Source organism: Panthera onca, chromosome B1 (genome assembly GCF_046562875.1).
Source record: "Panthera onca isolate mPanOnc1 chromosome B1, mPanOnc1 haplotype 2, whole genome shotgun sequence".
Taxonomy (NCBI): Eukaryota; Metazoa; Chordata; class Mammalia; order Carnivora; family Felidae; genus Panthera; species Panthera onca.
The window spans coordinates 45,491,565-45,511,002 of record NC_138342.1 but is presented as its reverse complement, the minus strand read 5'-3'; the positions used below and the strand labels follow the sequence as shown (position 1 = coordinate 45,511,002).

The following is a 19,438-nucleotide window of genomic DNA, read 5'->3' as shown; positions in this document are numbered from 1 at the left end:
TGATAAGAGTGAAAAGTGTTTGTTCATAAAGCCTCATGTCTCTGCTCAGAGAAAATCCAGGAAATGAGTTACCTGGACTTAATAAAGTTAAATGGTGGCTAGCCAAAGCTGGCTTTGAAATCATGAGAATTAGACTGGAATCAGACTGAAATATCAACATTGCCTTCCAGCTGGGTAGATCTCTTGGGGATCTGAGAGACATCAAAAGTCTTCTGCTTAAACAAAACAAAACAAAACAAAACAAAACAAAATAAAACACCAAAACTTCCTTACCAGCCTGTTACTGCTCCTCAAAACTCATTTACTAGTCATCCTTTGAGATGAAAGCATTTGAAAACTGCTGTTGAATATTAAAAAAAAAAACCCTTAAGATCTTTAGGCTAAATAGATTGATTTTGATTAGTTAGTTATTTACCTATTTAATCAGAGAGTGGGCATAGGCAAGATGTACTTTGGTTAAACAAAGGGAGGAAAAAAAGGTCTAGAGCAGGGGATCCCTGAAATTGTGTGCCAAACTGTGTGTCTTGGTGCATTCTCCTTAGCTTCCATACATAGTCTAAGTGGATTGGATGTCAAGATGATTGGGAATAGCCATTTCTAAACCCAGTTCTAGCTGAATCCGAATTGAGGGGCCTCTAGACACATGGATTCTAACCCTGGAAATTCTAATTGAGTAGGTCTGGAATGAGGCCCCAAATCAGTGTTTGTTTGTTTGTTTGTTTTTTAAGTGTTTATTTAAATTCCAGTTTGTTAACAGACAGGGTAGGTTCAGGTGTACAATGTAGTGATTCAACACTTCCATACAACATCTGGTGCTCATCATAGCACTCCTTAATACCTATCACCTATTTTATCTATCTCCCCACCCACCTCCTCTCTGAAACATCAGTTCCAAACCATCAGTTTGTTCTCTGTAGTTAACAGTCTGTGTCTTGGTTTGCCTCACTCTCTGTTTTCTCTTCCCTTTTGCTTGTTTGTTTTGTTTCTTAAGTTCCACATATGAATAAAATTATATGGCATTTGTCTTTCTCTGACTAGCTTATTTCCCTTAGCTTAATACACTCTAGCTCCATACATGTCATTGCCAATGGCACTAAATCAGTTTTTAACAAGCTTATGAGGTTGTATGCACAGGCAACCCTGTGTAGGTCCACCAGGGCTAGTTAACACTAAACACTCACTCAACACCTTCCACTTAAGCAAGTCACAAGTGATCCTCTCCCTTCTCTCTGAACAATTTCCATAGTGTATTGATCACTTACTGGCTGTAGATAGCCTACTGTCTTTTGTATGCCAGAAGACTGTATTTTTTTTAAGATTTTATTTTTAAGTAATTTTTTTAAATGTTTATTTACTTTTCAGAGAGAGAGAGAGAGAGAGAGAGAGAGCACGACAGACAGAAAGCATGAGTTCAAGAGGGACAGAGACAGGGAGTCACAGAACTCTAAGCAGGCTCCAGGCTCCACGCTTGCAGCACAGAGCCCCACCTGGGGCTTGAACTCACAAACTGAGATCATGACCTGAGCCAAAGTCAGATGCTTAACTGACCGAGCCACCCAGTCATCCCCTATTTTTAAGTAATTTCTACACCCAGTGTGGGGCTTGAACCTACAATCCCAAGATCAAGAGTCACATGTTCTACCGACTGAGCCAGGTGCCCCTTAAATTCTGTATTTTTAAAAAAAAAATTTTTTTTTTAACGTTTATTTATTTTTGAGACAGAGAGAGACAGAGCATGAACGGGGGAGGGTCACAGAGAGAGGGAGACACAGAATCTGAAACAGGCTCCAGGCTCTGAGCTGTCAGCACAGAGCCCGATGCGGGGCTTGAACTCACTGACCGCGAGATCATGACCTGAGCCGAAGTCGGACGCTTAACCGACCGAGCCACCCAGGCGCCCCTTAAATTCTGTATTTTAAAATATTAGTTTTTAATTAGGGTCAATTTTGCTCTCCAGCAGACATTTAGAGTGTTATTTTAGATCATCATGACTAGGAGTTTATACTGGCATCTAATGGATAGAGAGCATCCTACAATGCATAGGACCGTCTCCCATCACAAAGAATTATCTGGTCCAAAATACGAATTGTGTGAAACAACAGTACAAGAGCAGCAACATTTTTTAAAATTCATTTATTTATTTTGAGAGACAGAGAGAGAGAGCATAATCAGAAGAGGGGCAGAGAGAAAGGAAGAGAGAGAATCCCAAGCAGGCTCTGTGCTGCCAGTGCAGACTCTCACAAATCGTGAGATCGTGACCTGAGCTGAATCAAGAGTTAGACATTTAACCAACTGAGCCACCCAGGTGCCCCAAGAAATTCTGTTTTAAATAAACCAAAATAGGAAATAATATGTGACTTATTATGGGTATCATTTTTGCAGTGATAGCACACAAAACTCTTAATTACACTTGACCCTTGAATAATGCAGGGGGTTAGGGATGCTGACCCCCTCCCACAGTCAAAAATCTGAGCAAAACTTTTGATCCTCAAATTTAATTAATAGCCTACTGTTGACCAGAAGCCTGATAACATAAAGAGTTGATTAATATACATTTTGTATGTTATGTGTTACATCCTTATCTTACCTGTATTCATGTAAGTTAGAGAAAAGAAAATGTTATTAAGAAAATCATAAGGAAGAGAAAATATATTTAAACTCATGTTGTTCAAAGATCAACTGTAGTTGAAATATTCAAAGGAAAGTTCTCATCTCTTGTATCAGTTAGGATTAGATTCAGCTGCAAGTAACAAAAACTCAAAATTGGAGCACACGGTGCTGCTGTCTGAGAATGTGGCCTCTATCTTCCCAGTCTAACAAAGCTCTAAACAAAGATTAGAGCTCCGTGCACTCTGCAGGAGGATGGAGGAATGGACTAAGAAAAAAATTGAGGGGAAACAAAGGACAAGTACCTGCTTTCTTTTAAAGGAGGTTCCCAGAGGTTGCTGTACAATAATTCCATGTATATCCCATTGGCCTTACCTTAATCATATAGTCATACCTAGTGACAAGGAAAGTTATCTTATAGTAGCATTACAGGTGGCTACATGCCCTGTCATTGTCCTACATCAAAAGATTGACAATTTTGTTTTTCACCTATACGTTTTATGATAAAATGCTTGGGATATATATTTTGTTTCCTTGCTTCCTTGCTTTAATTGACTTTATCAATTAAATGACCAACTACCATTTCTCCCAGTCTCATTGGATAAGAGGGCATCTACTCTGCTTGTGAGAGCAGCCCTGTAAGACATCACCTTAGTGAGCCTTGGGCAGCATATCATGCTCCTCAATGAGAGCTGAACAGAGGATGGAAAGGGTCAACAAAACCTCTTTTACTTCAGAGTTTGGCTCATGGCCAGCCTTGTTTAGGTCTTTATAAATCCAGATAGTATCAGTAGAAATGTGTGCTGCATTTATTCAGAGTGCTAAAACAGGGCGGCTTCTTTTACTCTGAAGCGAGGAAAAGCGATCACCATTTACTAAAACAAGTATTTATATATATAATATTGGTGTGGAGCCCATTGTGGGGCTTGAATTCACAAACCACGAGATCATAGCCTGAGCCAAAACAAGCCTCCCTCAGTTAACCAACTGAGCCACCCAGGTGCCCTTAAATGTATGCATATAGAACAGAAATACAGTGGGCCATATATTTAGACTTTTGTTAAAGTGAGACTCTGCACATCATAGTCTGATCACTGACCAGGTCTAGTACTGGCCCTGCTGGAGATTGGCAGCTGTGAGCAAGACGTATTACCTGCCTGGCCTCAATTCCATCAAATCACAGGATTGAGTTCCATGACCTGGTATCAGCTTCTTAGGGCTGCTATAATAAAGTACCACAAACTGAGGGGGTTAAACAACAGAAATTGAATGTCTCCCTGTTCTGGAGGCTAGAAGTCCTAAATCAGGATGTTGGTAGAATTGGTTCCTCCTGAGGACTGTGAGGAAGAATCTGTTCCATGCCTTTCTCCTCCTAGGTGCTGGTAGCCCCAGGTGTTCCCTGTCTTGTAAATTCTATGTCTTTATGTGACCTTCCCTCTGTTTATGACTCTGTGTCCAAATTTCCCCTTTTTATAAGGACACCAGTTCTATTGGATTAGGGCCCAATCTACTGACCTCATTTTAAATTGATTCCCTGTACAAAGACTCTATTTCCAATAACGTAATTTTTGGGTGGGCACAATTCAACCCATCACCACCCCTAAGTGCCAGTGCTGTTTTCTTTGTTGCACTTGGTTGAATGCCAGTACCTTAAAGATCCAGACTGAAAGATTAGATTCCTGAATTTGTCTTGACATCATGCCAAAGGATTAAGGTTGAATGTAACAACATTCTTGTGGAGACAGTAGTGAAGTACAAATTATAAAGCTAGAGGGTTGGAAAGTGGGTATGGTGGCCTGTCTTGGACTTTCATTTAAATTTTTTTTAATGTTTATTTATTTTTGAGAGAGACACAGAGAGAGAGAGTGTGAGTAGGGGAGGAGCAGAGAGAGAGGGAGACACAGAATCCGAAGCAGGCTCCAGGCTCTGAGCTGTCAGCACAGAGCCCCAAGTGGGGCTTGAACCCATGGACTGTGAGATCATGACCTGAACCTACGTTGGGCGCTTAACTGACTGACTCACCCAGGAGCCCCTGGACTTTCATTTAAAAATCAGCCTGGCAAAAAAAAAAAAAAAAAAAAAAAAAAAGGGGCGCCTGGGTGGCTCAGTCGGTTGAGCAGCCGACTTCGGCTCAGGTCATGATCTCACGGTCCGTGGGTTCGAGCCCCGCGTCGGACTCTGTGCTGACAGCTCAGAGCCTGGAGCCTGTTTCGGATTCTGTGTCTCCCTCTCTCTGACCCTCCCCTGTTCATGCTCTGTCTCTCCCTGTCTCAAAAATAAAACGTTAAAAAAAAAAAAAATTAAAAAAAAAAATCAGCCTGGCTAAGGTCCTTTTCTTACATAGTGGGTATTGAACCATTGCTTCAATGCTGCATCTGATTTTTGCATTAGAAAAATCTTTTTTTGTGTGGAAAATAGAAATATTTTTGTAGGGTGTTTCTAGGAAATTTAGGAGCCTTGGGACTTTGTCCCCCCCACCAACTATTTTGTGATGAGAATGTCTCAGTTATGTAATTTCTGTCTTCCTTTTTCTTTCCTAGCCAAACTGCAATCAATATAAATTACCAGGATGTCCCAGAGACTTTAACCCCGTGTGTGGAAGTGACATGTCCACTTATCCTAACGAGTGTACTCTGTGCATGAAAATCCGGTAACATAATTTTACAGTATAGACTAGTCCTTTTCTTGATTTTTGATTACTTAGGAAGTAGTGACTCTTTTCTTGGATGTAAGAATCAAATGTGACATAGTAGTTGTGTTTTCAGACTGACATTTAAAAAGACAATCCTTCAGTTCATTTTCCAGGTCAAAGTCAGAGAGTGACATTTGTGATTAACCAATTATACACTTGATAATCAGGTTATGTTACTTTTCATGGATGGGCAATTTCCCCAAATTAAGAGTGTATTAATAGTTAAACTATGAAATATTAAATATTCTTTTAAATTCAGAGGGCATGTGCAGGTACCTGTACAACCTGCAAAACTAGTTGGGTTGAATTATTACTAGGTAATAATTCTACCTAGTAGAATGCTAAGTAGAGTGTTATACATGATGCCTTTCATGTAACTCACAGGTGACTGTGACTTCTCCTGTAAGTATGAAGCAGGGCGAATCACAGGATTAAGACACATTTCAAATAACCATGTAGTGCCAATATTAAATTCATGAATTACTCAGTTTATTGCGCACTTTATCACACAAGTTAGTCACAGAAGAAAATTAGCGGAGGGAATTAATGAACCACTCTGAAGAGGATCCAGGAAGGAGGTGTCACAAGGTGAGCAGTGAGGCACCTGTCCAGTCGTTGGACCTGAGACAAACTTTGGCCTGGATTTCGGTCAGGTCACCTTCTGTGCTGACAGAGCCTCCAGCAGCATCTGTCTTGACACAGTATCTTTGCACCTATAGCTTGGGTGGTCAGTCGGCCTTCAAATGTCTCCTACACATTTGAAGCTCCTTAACTTGAGGGTCCATTTATTTGGGTGCAATGGTTATACCGGACTCTAAGTCCTAGACTCTGACAAACAACTAATATGGGCGCTCACATTGGCCGCTGAGACTCACATCTTGTCTTGCTGTAACTTAGCTTATTGTCTACTCTGAGTAGGAATCACATACAAAGTATCACACCATGACAAGGTAGGCTGCATTGTATTTCGGGGTCCTTTCTCTGATGTCAGTCTTCAGTGAGTTACCTAGGTCTTCTCATAGTGATTTTTTTTAGGTTAGTGCCCTGTGCCTTAGGGTTAGGGAAAAATGGCAGAATTGGGGCCCTATTGTTTACTAGATTTAAATTTAAAAATGATTTAAGTAAGCATCACCTTAGAATCTAATGTATAATGACATGGGTCTTTTTGGTTCAAAGAGTGGGACAGTTTCAGTGTGGTAGGTAGGTAGTAAATGTGTCTTTATGGTTGTTCAATTTGCAGGGAAGATGGTCATGACATTAAAATAATCCGGAGTGGACCATGTTGATGGAGCAGTTTATAGAAGAGAACTTGGAGAAACCACCTTCAACAGTATGCTAGATGAATTCCATTTCCCCTTTTTCTCTTTCCTATGTTCCTTTGCATGGGATTTGTTAGCCCACATTTTCTGAGAGGAGGTGTGAAAAAGAGCTATGTGGAGCAATTGATAATTAAAACAAACACAAAAAAAATCCTTGTTTCTTGGCTTTTGCCCCTTGAGTTAAGCTTATTGCCCAGGTGACTTGTGCATTGCTTTATTTCCCTGGAATAAAATCAGCATTGTATTCAAGTACTGCTGTTCTCTGTTGAATACCCATTCTTACTCTGCAGCCTCCTGGTGACTCTTCCTCACAGGCAAAGATGAATTTTGTAAGGGAGAAGTGGAGTTATTGTTGAGAGGGAGAGCTTTATTCTACTCCCCCCTTACCTCAAATCTTACATAGTTAATGTATATGTGCCTGGGACATTGTTCTGCACAAAGCAAATAACTGTGAGACACTTGGAGCCGATTTTAGGCAGAGCTGATAAGTCAAAGAATCATGCAGGTAGAAATATTTACTAGAGTCAGTGTCTCCTTTCAATAGTTGCCCATCAGGGTTAATGTAGGAATTTGGCTTTTTACTCCTTTTAGACCAGTGGTTCTCAACTCCGGGGTGATTTTGCCTCCAGGGGACATCTGGCAATATGTCTGGAGGCATTTTTGGTGTCACTATTTGAAGGGTGGACACTACTGACATCTAGTGGGTAGACGCCAGGGATGTTGTCAAACATCCTGCAGTGACCCAGGGTGGGGGGTGGAGGGGGCGGGGCAGCTCCCAACAATGAAGAATTTTTCAGTCCAAAATATCAGTAGTGGTGAGATTGAAACATCCTGTTTTAGAGGTTGATACAATATAAAGAATAGATGTTAACAATAATAAAAGCGACGGGGGGTTGCTTTAGAATGATGTTTCTAGGTACAGGATTTTGAGTCAAGTCCTGGGTGCAAGGACTTTCTAGCACCAGGAAACCATGAGCCATGAGGCAAGAGGTAGCTGAGAGAGCATGTAGTGGAAAGAATATGGCTTTTCGGGTCAGCTAAACCTGAGCTTGGATTCTGATTCCAACACTTCAGTTTTTTATATGGAAAACGGGATTAATGCTCAACTCATGAAACCGTGGAGAGGAAACTGCTTAGCACAGTGCTAGGACACAGAAACTGCTGAAATAGTACCTGCCATTATTTCAAGGACCTCTCTTAGAGAGGAAGATACTGAGGCCCACAGAGGCAAATCAACTTGCCCAACATTATAGAACACATTGAAAGTCTGGAATAGAAGCCTGGGTCTCTAAATCCCCAGTCCTGTTGTTTATGTGGAGTAAAGGCAGTAAAGTGGGAAATTCTATAACATAAATGGGCTACAGTTGTTTTTGGCTTAAAATTTTTATAAAAGTAGTATATACTCTTTGGAAAATTAAGAAATACATAAGTGTATTTAAAAAGTGAAAGTTATGCCCATATAGCCTCCAGAGGTAACCACCATTAACTTTTTGGAACATAGTCTCCTTTTTGTTCTCCCTAAGTATATATGTGTATATCGAATCATACAGACACACAGAGACACAGATGTATACACCCCGTCCCATAAAATGGCTCTTCTCTTTATATTGTTTTTTTTTTTAATGACAATATAGATTGTTCTTCTCAAAAGCTACATAGTATTTTATTATTGTGCCATAAGTTATCCAGGCTCTACTGATCTATATTCAGCTTGTTCATTAGGATTCTCTTTGTTGAAATTGGAAGGATCCCAACTCACACTAGTCTTAGCTAAAGAGGGAGTTCATTGTCCTTTTTAGTCATTATTTGCAGAAGAGCAGGCTGATGTTAGCCTCAGAGGGTGCCTGCAACCAGAGACCTTAGCGCACCAGAAATTGCCATCTCTCTGTGTCTCATCTCTTTATTTTAGCATAAACAGCTTCATTCATAGACTAGCTTCACCTCCTGTGTGAGAGACAAAATTGGAAGTTCCAGATTCTATCCTAGCAACTTTCTGACCTAACAGGAAGTAATTCTTTTCTATCAGTTCCAGGTGAAAATAATCCTGGAGTCACAGCCCCAACAATCTTACTACCTGAAAAGAAAATGACTCTTTCCTGGACAAAGACCCTGACTGGTTCATGTTAGATTATGCATCCACCCTTCTGAAGAATTAAGGTGATACAGGATTAGTTAAGCTGAGATGAGACCTTGGGTCCATTGTTTCCCAGAGGGAAAAAAGGGAAAACCCGAGAGGAAAAAAAATCAATAGATGTTAACTGTAGGTTGTTTACAACTTTTAATGATTATAAAATGTTTCAGAGAACATTCTTATACATACATCCTTGTCACTTGAAAAAAATATATATATACATGTATACACACACACACACACACACACACACACACACACACACATACACAAAATGAGAATAGCTTTAAATTTTTTTTTTAAGTAGGCTCCACACCCAATGTGGGGCTTGAACTCATGATCCTGAGATCAAGAGTCAGATGCTTTACCGACTGAGCCACCCAGGGTCCCCTAAAAATTAAAAAAAAATTTTTTTTAATGTTTATTCAGTTTGAGAGACAGAGACAGAGCACAAGCAGGGGAGGGACGGGGGTGGGGGAGAGAGAGAGAGAGAGAGAGAAAGAGAGAGAGAAAAAGAGAGAGAGAGAATCCAAAGCAGGCTCCAGGCTCTGAGCTGTCAGCACAGAGCCCAATGTGGGGCTCAAACTCATGAACTGTGAGATCATGACCTGAGCTGAAGTCAGCCGCTTAACTGACTGAGCCACCCAGATACCCCTAAAAAAAATTTTAAGAGAAGTTTATGCTCATGTAGTACACACTGGTCATTTAGTATAGCCAGCAACTCTCTCTTCTTCTGCCCTAAAGTACTATTGCTTCTGCCTTCCATTATCCTTTTCCACTTCACTCCCAACTTCTGGCTGAATGGAGCTGCTGCCTTCTTACATGATCCAGTATCCCTGAATCTGGAGGTAGACAGAAGGGTAAGCACCTGGTCCAAATTAAACCAGTCATGATCTGTCATAATTCCCACTACCCTAATCACAGGGTTGGTCTGCAGTGGGTTTGTGACTGTTCAGAATCCATCCTCAGGGAAGAGCCCTTTTCCTTTTAGGTGGTGAGATTGAGAGGCTGTGCTTCTGGAAGCTGCTGGAAACCGTGACCCCTCACTATGGAGAAAGACTGTAGTAGGAGAGCATGATGCCAACATGCCCAGGGAAACATGTCCCGTCTTGCCATGGGTCAGGCTCAGTTGGTCAGCTTTTCCTTTGATTCTGTGAGCTGGCTCACTATCCATTCAATATTCTACCCAACACACTTTTTTTTTTCTTTTTGCTTATAGCAGTTTGAATTGGGTTGTTACCACATAAACTCCTCAACTAATAAATTTTTAAAAAAATTTTTAATGTTTATTTACTTTTGAGAGAAAGAGACAGAGTGTGAGCCAGGGAGGGGCAGAGGGAGAGGGAGACACAGAATCGGAAGCAGGCTCCAGGCTCTGAGCTGTCAGCACAGAGCCTGATGCAGGTTTTGAACCCATGAACTGTGGATCATGACTTGAGCCGAAGTCAGATGTTTAACAGACTGAGTCACCCAGGCGCCCCTCAACTAATAAATGTAAGCAATTTGGAAGTGTGGGAAGTAAAAGGGTCTCCCTGTTTTAGTCTCATTCTCCTCTCCTGTCCACTCCTAGTACAATGAAATGAAAGACTTTTATAGTCAGTAAGAACTGTTAATAATATTTCAAAATAAATTAAAAAGTGTCAACATGTATTATAAGAATTTCATTACAGTATTGTTTTTGTGACATTGAACTGTAATACTTCCATGCTTTTATGTATAAACTTTTATCTAGTATTATAGAATATATATATATATATATATATATATATATATTCTATAAACGTGCTTTTCTCTTATATTAGGTTATTTTTATATTATATATGTAGTTTCTTCATTTTAAAAACTACATAGTATTCTGTTATATTATTGTGCTGTTATTTAGTTTCTGTTGAGTTATATTTGGGTTATTAGAATTTTCTTGGTTGAAAGTGGAAAATTCCCAACTTACATTAGTCTAATTAAAGAGAGAATTGGTTCCTGGATATAGCAGTGACTAAGCATATGAGCTCAAAGTCACATATATGCATTCATGGAAACTCTGTTTCCCCATCTGTAAAGTGAGGACGATAATAGTACCTATTTCACAGTTTTGTTGTAAGGAGTAAATTAAATAATACATGGTAAGTTGCTTAGCACATGTGAACTGTTGGCTATTTTATAGAAAACTATACCTTAAAAAAAGAAACAACCTGTTTTTTTGACTTCTCCCTGGCCCTGTAAGAATATATCATGTATGTTTTCCCAAATCACTACATACAGATCTATTTCATTGCATTCTATTATATGGGCATACCATAATTTATTTGTGCAATTTCCTAGTGATGGACATTTAGGTTGTCATTTTCTACCTTCACAAATAATGTTGCGGTACCATCTTCACACGTATCCTTCTTTATTTGTGAAAGCATTTTGTAGGATAAACTCATGAGGCTGGAATTACTTGATTAGAAGACAGACATTTAAAATGTTTAAAGAGGCGTGTCTGGCTGGCTCAGTTGGGAGAGTGTGTGACTCTTGTTCTTGGCGTTGTGAGTTCAAGACCCACACTGGGTGCAGAGCTTACTTTAAAAATGTTGAAAGAGGCCGCAAAATTTCCTCTCTGAAAAGGTTGGTCCTATTTATGCACTTTTTGTGGTAAATGAGTGCCTGGTCTTCTTTTCACTGCCACTGTTGTGTAACAGAAGCAGTGCTGCACCAGATAGACTCAGAGTTGTATTACAGATTCAGAGTTCTTTCCACCATGTATTAAATAATTCCCTTTCCCCTTCTTAAAAATATTCTGATTATAAAAGTGACATGTAGTAATTATAATCACCTAAAGTAAGTGGTGAAAAGAATAGTAGAAGTCTATGGAGAGTTCTAGAATGGAAGCTCCCAGAGAATAGAGATCTTGCCAGTCTTACTCATCATGGTGTCTTCAGTGCTTGGGACAGTGCCTAGCACAGGGCATAGTTGTTGATGGAAGGAATGGATGCTTAGGAGGCCTCACAAAATAATGACAACAAAATCACTAGCCACCTGAATTTCCTTCCTTCCCCCCAAACAGGCAAGATAACTCAAACACACAACCGCACACCACAAGAGAAACAGGTTTTGACTTTTGCCTAACAGTGAATTCCTTCCTTCCTTCCTTCCTCCTTCTTTCTTTCTTTCTCTCTCTCTACTATGTATTCATGTATGTATTTTGTATAAATTTTTTTAATGTTTTTATTTATTTTTGAGACAGAGAGAGGCAGAGCATAAGCAGGGGAGGGGCAGAGAGAGAGGGAGACACAGAATCCGAAGCAGGCTCCAGGCTCCGCACTGTCAGCACAGAGCCCGATGCGGGGCTCGAACTCACAAACCGTGAGATCATGACCTGAGCCAAAGCCGGACGCTTAACCGACAGAGCCACCCAGGCGCCCCAAGCATGTATGTATTTTGAAAAAGAGAGAGAGAAAGAGAGAGAGAGAGAGCGCATCCAAGTGGGGGAGGGGCAGAGGGAGAGAGAATCTCGAGCAGGTTCCATGCTCAGCACAAAGCCCGATGCGGGGTTTGATTTTTTTATTGTGAGCCGAAATCAAGAGTGAGATGCTTAACCAACTGAGCTACCCAGGTGCGCCCCAATGGTGAATTTTATTTGTGTTCCTATGTTCATCTGAAAAAGAGAACAGCACTGAACGCCCAGGTGATCTTGAGCAATTCTAGGAGCATACCTTACACTTGATTTAAGTTTTTTTTTTTTTTATTAAGTATCCACTTTATATCTGATCATTCACTCATGTCTGCCATGAACATTTGTGGATATCTATTACAGGCTGAGCACTGGGTATATAATAATGAATAAAACATACCCCTGGCCCTGCAAAATCTACAGGATCACTCTTTTAAATTTCTCTGAAAAGCAGAACAAGTCTCACTTCTGGAAACCCAGAATCCGATGTTTGCTATAGACTGTAAGTTCCATGAGGTTTGGAGCCATATTTGTTTTTTTTGTTTTGTTTTGTTTTTGTTGTTTTTTTTTAAATTTTTTTTTTAATGTTTATTTATTTTTGAGACAGAGAGAGAGCATGAACGGGGGAGGGGCAGAGAGAGAGGGAGACACAGAATCGGAAACAGGCTCCAGGCTCCGAGCCATCAACCCAGAGCCTGACGCGGGGCTCGAACTCATAAACCGTGAGATCGTGACCTGAGCTGAAGTCGGACACTCTACCGACTGAGCCACCCAGGCGCCCCTGGAGCCATATTTGTTATGTTCTTCACTACAGTCCCCACCTGGCACACAGCAGGTACTTAAAAAGTATTGTGGGCTCACGAGCTAAAGTCAGTTCCATTCTGTTGGCTTTTGCATTCTACGGCCAGATTTAGGATGGCAAGAGTATTTTGAATAGGAGAATATGAACTTTGTACAGCAAAGCAGGTTGAACAGTTAAGCATAAATCATTCTCATTCAACCTTCAGAAACAGGCCACTTTCTCAGTAGGTTCTGGAGGCACAGTCTCCCAGACAATGAGCCTTGAAATAAGAGGATCTGCATCCTGGTTCATTGGAACATTTGCTGAATAATACTTATTTTTTAAAAAGCACTTTTTCTTTAAAATTTTTATTTATTTATTTTGAGACAGAGAGGTGTGGGTCTGCAAGCAGGGGAGGGGCAGAGAGAGAGTGAGAGAGAATCCCAAGCAGGGCCCACCCTCAGTGTGGAGCCTGACTCTGGGCTTGATCCCATGACCATGAGATCATGACTGGAGCTGAAATCAAGAGTCAGATGCTCAACCAACTGAGCCACCTAGGCGACCCAGTTCTTTGTTTTTCTTATTTGTTTTTTTTAAGAAAGAAAGTTATTTTGACACACTGAGGGTTTTTTTCCCCCCATTGGCTAAACCAAACACTTTTTCTGTCTATGAAGCCCAAGTATAGTTTACAGACTCCTAGTGTTTGAACTGGGGTAGACTTAGGTATGTAACTGGTCCAGTGTTCTCATTTCATAGATGAAAAAACTGAGAAGCAGTACTCAAAATGACATGGCTTCTCTGGGTCTGATAGGTGGAGATCAAGATGATAATTATCACCAAATCCTAGCTTGGCATTAGGTTTCAGCTTTATAATTTCTCCTCTCCCCTTTGGAAGCAGGCTAAGATGGCAGAGAGCTAGAGTAGATAGATGGGAAGTACATTTGCCACATTTCCTTGGGGCAGAAAGAATTGTTTCTAACAGTCTCTATCAGAGTGTAGGTGCTCAACTGAAATGGTAAGAGAAACCACAAGCCAGAATGGTTAAAGCAGTGAACCTCATCCAGGTACTTGTGGCCTGGTTGGCTCCCTGCATCCTCTGCTCTCCTGAGCTGTCTCTAGAGAAATGTGGGTCTGCCTTTTACACTGCCCTCATGTGCCCTAGAACAGAGCACCCTATGTTGCTACTTTTGTAAAGAGCAGTCAAATAGATCTCTGGATCCTTCAGGTCATCTTTATAGACTAGTCTAGAATGCACATCCCACTAAAATATACTGGATATCTATGTTTTACCATGACCTGGATGTGAATCTTATATATTTTGAAGAATAAAAAATGGATTTAAAAAATAGAACATGAAAAAACGGGGCACAGATTACAAGCATGTTGACAAGTAGAAATGTGTAATAACAATGATCAGAGACTTTGGGATATTATAATTAACAGTTTAATATTCAATCGTCTTTTCGGTAAAATTATTCAAGTTTATGCTTTATTATTTTGTGTGTTTGCTTAATAATGGCCATTTGCAATCGCCAATGATAGGCTCATTTACATGACCAAATTACATAATTCCCACAGGTCATCTTTACAGAAGGAAGTTTTGTTTTTCTGTATTGAAAATGATAAAATGTCTATATACATTTTTAAAAAAACAATATGCAGGAAGTAGGTGATCTATTCCCGTAGACTTAAGGTGATTTGTGGGTCAAAAAAATGGGGAACTGGGGCGTCTGGGTGGCTCAGTCGGTTAAGCGTCCGACTTTGGCCAGGTCATGATCTCACAGTTCGTAGGTTTGAGCCCCGCGTCGGGCTCTGTGCTGACAGCTCAGAGCCTGGAGCCTGCTTCAGCTTCAGTGTCTCTCTTTCTCTCTGCCCCTCCCCACTCACATTCTCTCTCAAAAATAAATTAACATTAATTTTTTTTTTAATGGGGAACTCCTATTTTAGGACTCTTTTGAAATATCCTCTTAGTCACAAGGTCTCCAAAGAAAATAAAGGATCAGATAAAGCAGCTAAAGCTACATTAAAGTTCTAAGCCCATTCCAATTCTTGGCTACAGACTCTCTCTCTGACATCATATATCCATATTTATATTGTATTGTATGCATATCTAGATGATACAGACGACCATTAAGATATAGAAGAAAAGGAACTTGGAGAAACAAATGACCTTCTCAGCTCCTCCCAGCATGACCAGATGTAAGCCTTTGTTTCTGTATTCTCCAAAATGGGGAGGAAGTAACATATCTAAACAACATTTAGAAATGTGATACATTGCTCTCAAAAGCAGTTGCCAGTGACTGGATCATTTAGACTGTGAAATTTCCTAATTCCACAGGCTGTCTTTAGAGTAGAGTTTTATTTTTCTTTCTTGAAGATAATACTCAGTTTAATGTGTTTAATAGTTGCAATCACTATAGTATGTATAATTCACAGAACTGGAGCTACAGGCAAATTTTAAAAGGTTTTATGATCTAAAGTGATATCCTATATGTCTTATATTTTTTGAGAGAAAAAGACAAGCTGTTTCTTAGTACTCTAGCAAATTCAAAAGTTGATTTTCTTGTGGAGAAGAGATCATGTTTATATAACATTTATGATAAAATTAGATTTCATAGTTCTGTGGCTTTTTTTCCCCTACCCCCATGGAAAATTAGATTTCCTTATATGGAGAAAGAAAAACATGGAAGAAATACATCAAAATGTTAACAAAATTAATTTTACATGAATTTTTCTTTAAGAAGTATATACTCCTTTGATGATTATAACAAAATATGCCTTCTAAAAAATTCATGGGGAGGCAGGAAGATTATAATTTAAAAAGCCATGAGATGAAAGGAAATCTTATTTGAACCAACAAATCTAAGAGCCAGAAATAGCCCACCGATAATCTTTTACAGATTTTTGCCAAATGTTCTTCCCCATCATGGGGTAATTCCTGGCCAGCGCAGAGACACAAGGGGGCAGTGGCTTCCTGGGAACTGCCAGCAGATCTGGAGCTCAGCCTGAGACTGGCTGAGTGATGACGTCTCTCATTCATTGCCACTGACCTGGGAGAGTCACATTTCACTGCAAACTGGTTATTAAAGCCTCTTTTTTCTTTGATTCTTTGAAGATACCATTTCTATGAAAAAAACTGAATGAATGGTCCAGTTGGGGTCAACATGGGGTCAAGGACCTAAGTGAAAAGATGGGAAATAAAGGCAAATAGAAACAATTTTCTCCTCCAGAGCAGGATTTAGGGAAACATTCTCAGATTGTCTGGAAAAGTTGGAATTTGAAAAGCTGCCAGAGGAGAAGGGTTCAAGCTTAGCTGACCCAAGCAAATAGCTCTGACACAGGAACTAGCAACTGGCCTAAGAGAGTATTAGGAGACCCCCTTCTGTAATGGGCAAGTTTGCAATTAAGCTTCCAACCTTTCTTCCCAAGCTTTTCTGGTCCACTGTCTCCCTCTGGTTCATTGTCTTTCAACTTGACTAAAACTTCTGCTCTTGTGAGCTTCTGCATTACTTCAGATAAGGCACACTATACAATATTTGCTTGGTTATTTTCAGTTTACAGAGTCTTCTATATTTTAGGGGGGCCTGCCTGGCTCAGTAAGGAGAGTGTGTGACTCTTGGTCTCAGGGTCATGAGTTCAAGCCCCATGTTAGGTGTAGAGATGACTAAAAAAAATAAATATAAAAAAATAAAATAGGGGTGCCTGCGTGGCTCAGTCGGTTAAGTGGTCGACTTCAGTTCAGGTCATGATCTCGTGGTCTGTGAGTTTGAGCCCCGCGCCAGGCTCTGTACTGGCAGCTCAGAGCCTGGAGCCTGCTTCTGATTCTGCGTCTCCCTCTCTCTCTGCCTCTCCCCTACTTGCTCACTGTCTCTCTCTCTCAAAAGTAATAAACATTTAAAAAGATTTTTTAAAAATAACAATAAGAGCACTGGGTGTTATATGTAAGTGATGAATTGCTGGAATCTACTCCTGAAGCCAAGACTGTGTGTTAACTAACTTGAGAGTTAAAAAAAAAAAAAGGCAAGTAAACCTCATAAACCTAAAAAAATAATAATAAAATAAAGTCTTTTATGTTTTATTAAGCACTTTCATGTATGCTTTTCACCCACAATTTGAAACGTTTTGACTTTTGATCCTCACTTTAATGAATTTTATTACTGGAAATAACTTCACCACAGTGACCAAAGCCAATATAAAAAACCAGTGAGGGCACCTGGATGGCTCAGTCAGTTGAGCGTCTGATTCTTGATTTTGGCTCAGGTCATGATCTCACAGTTTGTGGGATCAAGCCCCGTGTTGGGCTCCACCCTGAGCCCAGGCATGGAGCCTGGTTGGGATTCTTTCTCTCCCCCCGCATGCTCCTCCCACATGTGCACACTCTCTCTCTCAAATAAATAAATAAGTAAACATAAAATAAAATAAAATAAAATAATAAAATAAAATAAAATAAAATAAAATAAAATAAAATACCAGTGAAAGATTGGGGACCAAGTGGCAAGGACTTTGCATTGACCTGGCAACATGGACCAAGCTGCAAGTTAAAGTCCAGATACAGACTATCTAACATGGAACCGTTAGAATCTTGGTTATGGAGCTCAGCAACAGATTCTCCTCTGAAAGAAAGGAACAAGGCAACACTATCAGAAGCATTTTCCACTCAAAGACCTTCAGAGGCATCCATGCCCATGAAATCTGCAATGAATATTTGCAAGACAGATGACCCTAATTTTCAATGTGGTATGTTAGTCTTTGAAGGAGTGAAGAAATCCTTTGTTTTCCATAGGGTGATTTCTTAGGGAAATTGTCCTCATAAACCATATATTTTGATAAGCTGCAACAAGTCTAAGCCATGCAGAAAAACCTCTCAAAAGGAGCATTTGCTATGAAGTTTTTAGGGCTGTATGGTTTTACATATTTAATAAAAGCCTGTAAATATATTTGAATTTTCTTGTTCTACTGTATGTGATCATTTCATAATTTTTGTGATAGAAAACAGCATTGTGCTTGTAGGAAATCAGGGTTCAATTCGTGATGGCTTCTCTTGATTGTCAACCGGTAAGTTGGGGGTTGTTTTGTCTCTGTTTTATGGTTTAGAAAACAGTGTAAAATAGGTTAAATGACTGTGTTTCTGGTCAACTAAAGGGCATAGCAGGTCTCCTGACTCCAAATTTTGAGTTTGTTTTTTTTTTTAAATCATTGTGCTCTCAAGATATCTAACTCTGTTAAGAAAGTCCTTTTACCAGACCACCTCTGCTTCATCTGCCTGTGGTGGATTTGGTGGCTGCTGTTTTCCATCTGAACATACAAAATTAAGGCACTGAAAGAATTTGGTCTTTGCAGTGCTGCTGAGTGAGGAACTTGTTACTTAGACCCTGTAGGGGGAAAAGTTAGTGTCCAAGGCAGTGGCAGCATTTGGGTGGGTTGTTGTTTGTTGAATGCCAAGGGTGTGCTTGATCTAGTAGGAAAATAACATATGGCCCATCTGTGCCTTCTGTCAGCTACTTTCTCAAGCTCCTTGGCTCATATCACAGAGAATAAAATAAACAACAGACCAAGGAGTGTAATGTGAAGCATGAAGAGTTGGTGCAAAGTTGGTTGCAGCAAAATAAAGCACAGCACCTTGGGCACATTTTATACATTTAACTAAAATTTAGACTTAATATTAGGTCCATAAAATGGTAGTTTATAAGACTAGCATTAGTACTATTCCTGTACTCTTTCAAACTGAGTTTCTCTTTTGAAACAGATCTCCTTTTCATTTTCTCCTACTCTCCTTCTAGGGCTTCCCCCAAATATTTGTCCCTCTGGCTTGCCACAAATGTCTGAATCTCCATTGATCATCAGCATTTTATTTTTATTTTTATGTTTTTTAATGTTTATTTATTTTTGAGAGAGAGAGAGAGAGAGACACAGAGAGAGAGACAGAGTGTGAGGAGGGGAGAGGCAGAGAGAGAGACAGAATCTGAAGCAGGCTCCAGGCTCCGAGCTGTCAGCACACAGCCTGACATGGGGCCTGAACCCACAAGTCATGAGATCATGACCTGACCCAAAGTTGGATGCCCAACTGACTGAGCCACCCAGGTGCCCCAGTTATCAGCATTTTAATAAACTGTTGTCTCTTTCACATTCCTCTTCTAATGTGCAAATATCCCATAATATGTTAAATTATTTTTTAAACGTTTATTTATTTATTTTGAGGGAGAGAGAGAGTGGGAGTACATGCATGTGGGGGTGGGGAGGGGCAGAGAAAGAGGGAGAGAGAGAATCCCAAGCAAGCTCTGGGCTGTCAGCACACAGCCAGATGCAGGGCTCAAACCCAAGAAACATGAGATCATGACCTGAGCCGAAATCAAGAGTTGGACACTTAACCAACTGAGCCACCCAGGCACCCCATAATCTGCTAAATTCTTAACGCAGGGATGGCAAATTCTAGGCAAGTTTCTTGGTACGCTCCCAATCTATGCTGGATGTTACT

The 19,438-nt window shown here is 40.1% G+C and overlaps 1 protein-coding gene across 1 annotated transcript in view; it reads left to right on the top strand.

Moving 5' to 3' along the window:
* The window catches only part of SPINK2 (serine peptidase inhibitor Kazal type 2), a 94,115-nt gene extending 87,248 nt beyond the window's left edge, over positions 1-6,867 (top strand). The window contains exons 4-5 of the mRNA XM_060655875.3: positions 5,148-5,257; positions 6,540-6,867. Of these exons, the coding sequence (XP_060511858.3) occupies positions 5,148-5,257; positions 6,540-6,585 (156 nt within the window). The 3' untranslated portion in view covers positions 6,586-6,867. The remainder of the gene's footprint in view (positions 1-5,147; positions 5,258-6,539) is intronic.
* The last annotated feature ends 12,571 nt before the right edge of the window (positions 6,868-19,438 follow it).